Source organism: Hakea prostrata, chromosome 1, assembly GCF_041222555.1.
Source record: "Hakea prostrata isolate BN-2017 chromosome 1, UWA_Hpros_2, whole genome shotgun sequence".
In the NCBI taxonomy this organism is placed as follows: domain Eukaryota; kingdom Viridiplantae; phylum Streptophyta; class Magnoliopsida; order Proteales; family Proteaceae; genus Hakea; species Hakea prostrata.
Window position 1 is genome coordinate 50,176,808 of NC_142600.1, and position 8,580 is coordinate 50,185,387.

General features: G+C 41.4%; 1 protein-coding gene across 1 annotated transcript; it reads right to left on the reverse strand.

Moving 5' to 3' along the window:
- Positions 1-4,375: 4,375 nt before the first annotated feature.
- On the reverse strand, positions 4,376-6,236 carry LOC149029100 (putative purine permease 11). The gene is made up of 2 exons (XM_089149879.1): positions 5,964-6,236; positions 4,376-5,481 (listed from the first exon to the last, which is right to left on the reverse strand). The coding sequence occupies exons 1-2, from the start codon at positions 5,998-6,000 to the stop codon at positions 4,376-4,378; spliced, it is 1,143 nt and encodes a 380-aa protein (XP_089006005.1). The 5' UTR covers positions 6,001-6,236.
- Between the last annotated feature and the right edge of the window lie 2,344 nt (positions 6,237-8,580).

The window sequence follows — 8,580 nt, forward strand, 5'->3', positions numbered from 1 at the left end:
GATCTGCTTCGGTACCGTCACTGAAGTCTTCATTGTAGCTAGCCTCCGGATAGTAGTATGAGGCATCCGGGTCCGCCTCAGGGAATGTGCCACCAGAGAAATCACCTGTAGAGTAGCCTAGAAAAATATTGCAAAAGAAAAGGAATGAGTTCAAAAGAACTCAGCAAGGAAGTTATTCCACAACACATAAGCCACAAGATAATCATAAAATGATGCAGATGATATGAGACATATAATGCAATATGATTCTACTCTAAGTATGCTGGTCATCTATGGTAGACATGCTTTAAGTCATAGCACCATACTTCTTTAGATAGTCTCAGTCACTCATCACCGGGGGAAATTGGGTCCTGCATCCCTCTCGGACAAATCCATGGTTGGGGGTTTCGGTCACCACTCTCTTACATCACCATTTGGTACAAGTATTGGTGCATGTCAAGGTAAAGCCTAGCCCAATGCAAGTCATCTACTTAATCATATCATGTCAGTTCCAGATATATCCATTCCTCCCCTCTCGGGATCCTTTCCGGTATCCTTCATACTAGAGTCACGGATATTACCCACCGGACTCATCAACCCTATTGGTCATCCACAAATGGTAGACGGGAAGCTCTCACGTCCCTCTCACAAATCATTTCACCGGTCTTGAGTGCCCGTGAGCCCAAGTCTAGCCATTTGCAACCCTATCAATAAATGGCCCCTTTCGGGTAACCGTAATGTAATTTATGTCCTCTCACGGAGTGGATACCGGTCTTGAGCGCCCACAAATCCACACTACTACCACTGGTTGTTCGGTCTCAATGCCCTTCCGAATTGGGTCTGATATGATAGGGACATCCTAGCCATACATCTAGACAAGTCCTATGTATGTCATCCAATAACCCGGGAAAGCGTCAATGGACACCTTCGGAGAACATCCCATACTATTCCCTCCGATGTCCAAGGACAGAAGCACCAGTAGGGTACTCCTCAATCCCAAGTTATACTTAAGCAATCACATGCCCAAGTCCATCATATCAATTCATAAAATACAACCATCATAGTAAACATTTGATTTATGACATTGACATAATTCATCATATATTGAAATTGATAAATATGATACGACATTGAGATAAAATTAATGTAAACATAAAGCTACTGTTGAAAGACATATGTAGCAAGTCTAACATGATACGAATATGAAATAGAAACCATGTTCACCAGGTTAGGAATACCAAGTCAAAATTTCATGTCCTAGGTAATTATACTGATAACTATCCTTACCTTGAATTGGAGAAGAGAATGGTCCAAGATCACAAGAAAGTGGCCCAAATAGTCTTAAAACCCTAAACAAGCATATATGAAAGGTTAGAGAAGAATTCAGAACAATCGGAGATCAAACGAACCAGAACTAGGCAAAAGTTGCTGACAGCAACTCTGTTGGTCGGTACATTTGGTCGATAGTATCGACCAATAGTATCGACCAAATCAATTTTCGGACAGCAAGCTGGCTTTTTGGATTCTTGCCCAGATTTGGTCTTCCGGGTCTCGGATTGACACGAAACTTGGAGGATAGTCTAGGCACAATATAGGGGCACTAATTATCAAGAATTTATCATAATCCAATGGTCCATTTAGAAATCCCCAAATTGATTCATCAACGTCAAGAGTTGTTAAACATGGCATTGGCTATATCTTAATGCAAATTGGGGGAAAACATAGGGGATTAGATAGGGAATCACTTAGAAGCAACATTGAACTCATATGCAAGGTGAAGATTAGGTTAATCATAGGCTTCATCTCAGTTTTGCTAAATAAAGTAAGTTGGTGAGCAATAAATTATAGAAGTGTGTAGTTAATGATAATGAGGTGAATAAATCATAGTCATATCGGTGAAAACATCAATATATGAGGTATAGAAGGCTCATGGCAAGGTGTTTGCAAGGTTGCAGCACCTTGGCCATGGTCCCAACAGTAAAATAGAGAAAGGAGGAGCGAGAAAGTGATTAGGAGAGAGAGTCATACCTTGAGAGTGGAAACAAGAAAGTGAGAATGAGTGGTTGGCAATGATTAATGGAGAAGGTGCTTCACCATTACCAAGGAGAAGTTCTTGAGAGGCTCTCCCACGTTCCTAGATGTTGAAAACGCTAGAATAGGGCTCCAGTCTCGAGTAATAAATAAATAGAAAAGAATATTCCAGAGAATCTTTAAACCTGGGTTCAGCAAACCTGTTGGTCGATAGTATCGACCAATAGTATCGACCAAATCATGTTTCTGCAAAATTTAACAGAATAGTTCAGCAAATTTAGGTGTGGACTTGGAGGGCTATACAAGGTCAAATTGCATGGGGTTTTCTCCTACAGTTCACTCAAGAGGTCTAGTTTTAGGGAGTACCTTCAGATTATGCACAGGAGTCCGTTTGATATCTCAACTGTCTCACTCTTCATCAGTGCGCAGATTCTAACTTAACACTGATAATGTGCTCAAGGAAGGAGCAGCATCATCAATGTCCATGTACTGGAGTTCCGACACCACGTCCTCAACCAGCAGGGCCAACAAGTCCCTCCTACCACCACTTCGGGTCTTCGGACCTACGAACACAACAATGACCGGGTCGGGTCAAGGTTAGGTAAAAGCTGGATTTTACAGAGAGCACTCCAAGTCCATCAACTAATCCAATCTTCATCAGGGTGCAGTTTCCATAGAAGGGACACTGACATCCACACTCAAGGATTCCACTCCAGCCATCAAGTCTTCTACTGAAATGGCCCAAAGCTGACTTCTTGCCTTACTTCGGGTTACTGGACCTACAAACAACAGGGTTTTCGGGTGAGGGTTAGGGCTGGGTTTCACACGAACAACACAATCATCATCACGAACAACGCGCCTAACAGTTGGTGAGTGAGTTCTCACTCCTGTAACCAACCTTGTATTCGAATCAGTGGTACTCCCTTGCGGTCCGTCTAACCAATCGTCACGCCTAGGGAGATTTTCAGTTCTCCTAGGTACTCGGTCGCCTTCCTTGAAGTTTTGACCGACGTTTTGTTCATCAATTAGTCTCCGATCCCGCTGCGATGCGCGCCTTCCTGCATCACGACGATCAAGCTCTTGTGGTACCACCACTTGTCTGATCAGTACACGGAGTGCCTGACTTACCTCCAGCATCTGGAGTTTCAGTTGATCCAGTTGATGCTGGAGTGAATCTGGAGGATTATTACCTCCTTGACCACCATCTACATCCAGCGGTTGACTTCCCTGAGGAATATCTAGATTGTTTACTCCAGGAATTGGGACGCCAGCATCTCGCTGTGCAGCAGCTGCTGCTGCTGCCGCTAATCTAGTCACCATAGCTTTCTAAAACATTTCCCACAGACGGCACCAAATGATGCGTCCAAAATCTGCTCAGCCCTTAGATCTCCTGAGAATGACCTGCAAAACAAAGCGTCAGATGAGGCCCGACTGCTGGGGTTGGGAGTCCACCTCCGAAGGCTAAGTCAGTTGATGAACTTAATCACAAAAGGGCTCTGCTAGAGCTCAGAACTAAAGAATGAATAGCAAGAATACGATTCAGATAGTAAGCTTCTGAGTGCTTTCGTCCGTCCCTACCTTCTGGGTAGGTTGATGTCTTACATAGAGTATACCTTCGAATCTTCTTCGTTGGATGTATTTGAGCCTTCTTCGGATAGTCGTTGGATCTCAACAGATAGATCCGTTGAGTGATAGACTTCTACTACTCTGGACTAGTAGATGACTCCTAGGATAACCCGACTGTTATCTGATGGTTATCCATATGATAGCGATGACTGATAGCAGCCGAATTCTGCTAGCCGTCATTAGGTTGATTAACCTACTCCGAAAGTACCGGATTAGGGCGTGCTTGTGGCTGATTTAGTTTTCTTCCTCAGCAAGCTACCTCATGGTCGGAAGCGAGTCGATTCCCTTCGTCCCGACCGGAGTTGAGGGTCGAACCAGGAATGGACCGAGTTCGATCATATTTTCTCCGTATCAAGATCACTGGAAGTTCCATAATTCATGTGCAAAGTGTTTGTCTTATCGGGTGCTTATAGTTGTTCAAGCACTCCAAAGCAAAGTTGTTTAGTGAACTGCTTCGAAAAACCGACTTAAAGATTGTTTAAGCTCCCAAATTGAGATGAATTTTCAGATTATCTTTCTTTGAGAAACAGAACAGAACATTACCATCTTATTTGGTTCTCCGTAAACCTTGAAAATTAGCGAGGCAAGATGAGAAAACTAGTCCACCTTCTCGTTGTTGAAGTCATAATATGAAAGAATCAACCTTTCAGACAACTTAAGAAGACAAAGATATGTATGTAATAGAAGAGGTTCTATCCTCAATGTAGACACCTACCTATTCTTCATTCTCAAAAAGATCTTAAGAAGTAGAGTTTTCATTATTTGCTTCTCTTCTTGAAGCCTTCAACTTCAGATCATCAAGATAATTTTGATACATGTAAGAAATAAATCCCCATATAGCTAAAATCAAAGCAATCACCTTCACACCATCCATTTTTTCATGAAAAAATATAACACCAAAGATTGGAACAATGGGCAAACCCACTGTACTAATGACATTGGTAAAGAGTGAAGACACCTCAATTATCAAACCCAGTGCACCAATATTAAAAATTGACCATCCCACAGAAGTCCAGACTATGATCATCACGTAAGATACCCCTCCAATCTCCTTCATTTCTCCCTTTAGACTCCACCATTCTCTGCTAGCGAAAAGACCGACAAAGCAAGCAAATGTCGCGATGATTCCTGGGTATATGTCCATCTTCAATATGGTCACCACTGTTTTCCTTTTCAGAACTTTCTCAAATGAAATTTCTGTAAGTGAGAGTGATAAGGAGAATAGGGCAGAAGCACTTAAGGTACATACAAATCCGATCAGGTATTGTACCTTTGTAACTCCATTGGATCCGTCGGACTCAGAATGGAGAGCAAGGAGTGTGGCAGAGATGGTAACAAGGATTACTGAATTAAGCACAATACGAGTGAACTTAAGGGAGTTGATGAAATAGGAAAATACTGCATTAAAAGCCAACTGGGTTGCACAAACAAGAGAGTATGTAGAAACAGGGAGATATAACAGTCCATATGCATACAGTAAGTTATTACCAGCATTGAGAATTCCAAAGAAGGTGTAAAGGAGTACAAGGGTGAGTGTAGAGGGAGACCTGTTGTTGGAACCACTGGTGTGGTTTGGGACAGAAGGTCTATAAGAGAAACAGAAGAGAATGGGAAGGAGAAATGGAAAGCCAGAAGTTACAGCAATTGATTGGATCCACTTGCTGTTTCCACCTTTTTTGTAGTAGAGTCTTCCAAGAAGGGTTGCAAGGTTTTGCCCTGAGAGGACAAAGAATATGTAAACTGCCATTTTTATCCACCATTGATAACCTCTTTTTGGTGTAGGAGGTGTCGGTTGGGTGATGACAGCTTCATCTTTGGCCAAGTTTTGTTCTTGTGATCCTGAATCTTTTAAGAAAACAGAGAAAGGAAAGATTAGTTAGTACAGCACAGAGAGTGAAACCCCTGCTTCTAAAAGCTTTTTCTATTTGAACACAAACAGATCATGCATCTTTCTATTAGAAGTATAAAAATGGCAAACAATTTGGAATACTCTTTTCCTACCCACATTAAAAAAATTTGCATTTTTCAGTCTATCTTTTGAAGAATCTCAAGATTCGAACACCAGAATTGAATTTCTTCAGAACAGAAAGATACCAATTTTGGTTTATAGCCTTCACCATTAATTGAAACATGAAAAATCAGTTTCTTCATCTATAATTGTCACAGATTCTGCTTCAAAGAAGATGGTTTTGGAGCCAAACAGTGGCCAAGATTCGTTCTTGTCCATATCTATGAACAGGCTGTTAAGTTATTTAATTAACAAAAAAAAAAGACTCTGGCAGTATCATTAAATGACTCTAGAGAAGGAAAACCATATGCGAACTTACCAATGACACGGAGTTGCAGTTCTTGAGCACTGGCCATGAAGAAGAAGAAGAAGAAGAAGAAGAGCAGCCCCGAAAAGAAGAAAATATGAAAACTGCAAAGATTAAGCAGAAAGGCTTCTACCAAGAACTGAAGTGGACGGCAAAGCCGAGGAAGTAGTGAAACGTGGATTTGTAATTTTATACTTGTGGTCCTAGAACAATTACTACTTACCTAGACAGCCAAACTAGAACCACTTAGCTCTTAAATATTTTGCATTTTCCAATCCATCGTGGAGTTGCAGTTCTTGAGCTCTGGCTATGAAGAAGAAGAAGAAGAAGAGCCCAGAAAAGAATAGAATATGAAAACTGCAAAGATCTAAGCAGAAAGGCTTCTACCAAGAACCGAAGTGGACGGAAAGCCGTGGATTTGTAATTTTATACTTGGGGTCCAACAACAATTCCTACTCTCGTAGACAGCCAAACAAGACCCACTTAGTTCTTTTTAGAGAATCAAACTTGTTCGGCAGAAGCATGAAATCATCCCTGTGGGACCAAGAGCCAAATTAGTTTTTGATGAAATAGAGATATGAACCAAAGCTGTTCTAGCTAGGTGAGGAATTGTGAATCTTGTGATGAGTGAGTGCCAGGAAAAGCACATTCAACTCAAAAGGTGTTAGGCACCTAAAGGAGTAAGCGATAAGGTTCATTTACCAAAAATAAGAAAAGTGTAAAAGGTTCCAATATCATATCCGTATGAGATTATATACGGACAGATTTGGATAATATTCAATTAGTTTATTTAATCAGATTAAGATTATTTTTGAATAGTTATTATTTTATATAGGTTCTTCTAATTGAGTATCAATACAAATTGAATACAGGCTTTTATCTTGAGAATGATGAAATATGTCAAAGTTGTTTCGCAAAAAGTCTTCTGAAGTGCAAAATTGACTAGTTTGTTCCTGAGAATGATAGAATGATTAGATTGCCAAAAAACATTTTGGTGGTTTTCCCATGGTTTGAGAATGATAGAATGCCGTAAACATTTTTGTAGCCCGTTATCTAACGCGCCCTAACTACCACTTCTTTTCCGTCTTTGATTTTCTTACATTTTTCACTAGTAATTTTTTCTTTACACTTATTTTAAAGAAAATTCAAAAAAAATATTCTCATATCCGATATGGAGGAAATATGATCGAACCAGGTTCATACTTGGTTTGACCCTTGACCCTGGTTGAGACGGAGGGAATCGACTCAAGCGAGCCGGATCCAGGAGATAGCTTGTTGAGGAAGAAAACTAAATCAGCCACAGGCATGCCCTAATCTGACTAATGGATTAGGTTAATTACCCTAATGATGGCAGACTCAACTTGGCGGCTGTCACTTATCGCTATTGAAGGGATAATCATCGGATAACCGTGAGGTTATCTCAGGAGTCCTCAACTAGTTCAAACTAGTAGAAGTCTATCGCTCAACGGATTTAGCTGTTAGAATCCAACGACTATCCGAAGAAGGCTCAAATGCATCCAACGAAGAAGATTCGAAGGTACACTCTATATAAACCTTACTTACCTACGAGGTAAGGAGGATACCAGATCCATACACACACCTATGGACATAAACACTCATATGCTTACAATCTAGATCATATTCCAGTTATTCATTCCTTAGGTCTGTGTGTCTAGGAGAGCCGTTTGTGATTAAGTTCATCGACTGACTTAGCCTTCGGAGGTGGACTCCCGACCCCAACGGTCGGGCCACATCTGACTCTTTCATTTTGCAGGTCATTCCAAGGAGATCTAAGGGCTGAGCAGATTTTGGACGCATCATTTGGCGCCGTCTGTGGGAACAATTTAGAAAGCTATGGTGACTAGATCGGCAGCAGCCGCTGCACAACGTGATACTGGTGTCCAAATTCTTGGAGAAAATAATCTAGATATTCCCCAGGGAAGTTTACCACCTTTTGAAGTAGATGGTGGTCAAGGAGGGCACGATCCTTCAGAGACATTCCAAGATCAATTAAATCAAGTAAAGATTCAACTTTTGGAGGTAAGTCAAGCACTCCGCGTGCTAACCAGACGGGTGGTATTACCACAAGAACCTGATTATCCCGATTCAGAGAGGTGTGTATTACCATGGGATCAAAGATTGACTGAAGATCGGAATATCGGTCAGAACTTTCGCGAAGGTGACCGAGGGCCTAGGAGAGTCGACGATCTACCTAGGCGGGACGATCGGTTTGACAAGCCACAGGAAAGTACAACGTATTCAAATACGAGGTTGGATACAGGAGTGAAGACTCACTCACACTCACTCACCAACTGTTAGATGAACCGTTCGTGATGATCGAGCAGTTCGTGATGAGCGGAATGTTTGTGACGAGCGGGCCGTTCATGATGATCGAGTAGCTCGTGACGATCGTGTTGTTAGAGGTCATGATTGTGTTGCAGAAGATCATTCGACTCATATTGGTCAGGAATTGGCCAATATCAATCAGAAACTAGGACAATTGGTTAGAGGAAGGATAACTGATGATATTTATTCAGTTATTCGAAAGACCCCTTTTGCCGAGCCAATTGCGGGATATCAGTTTCCTCACAATTTCCGCTTGCCAACTTTTTCTACATTCGATGGCTTC

What these genes read in the sequence shown, in the direction of transcription:
- LOC149029100 (XM_089149879.1), bottom strand. Translation starts at nt 6,000, where the DNA reads ATGGCCAGTGCTCAAGAACTGCAACTCCGTGTCATTG. An exon ending in ACTGCAACTCCGTGTCATTG is followed by an intron (nt 5,482 to 5,963) that starts GTAAGTTCGCAT and finishes TTTTCTTAAAAG; the next exon opens with ATTCAGGATCACAAGAACAA.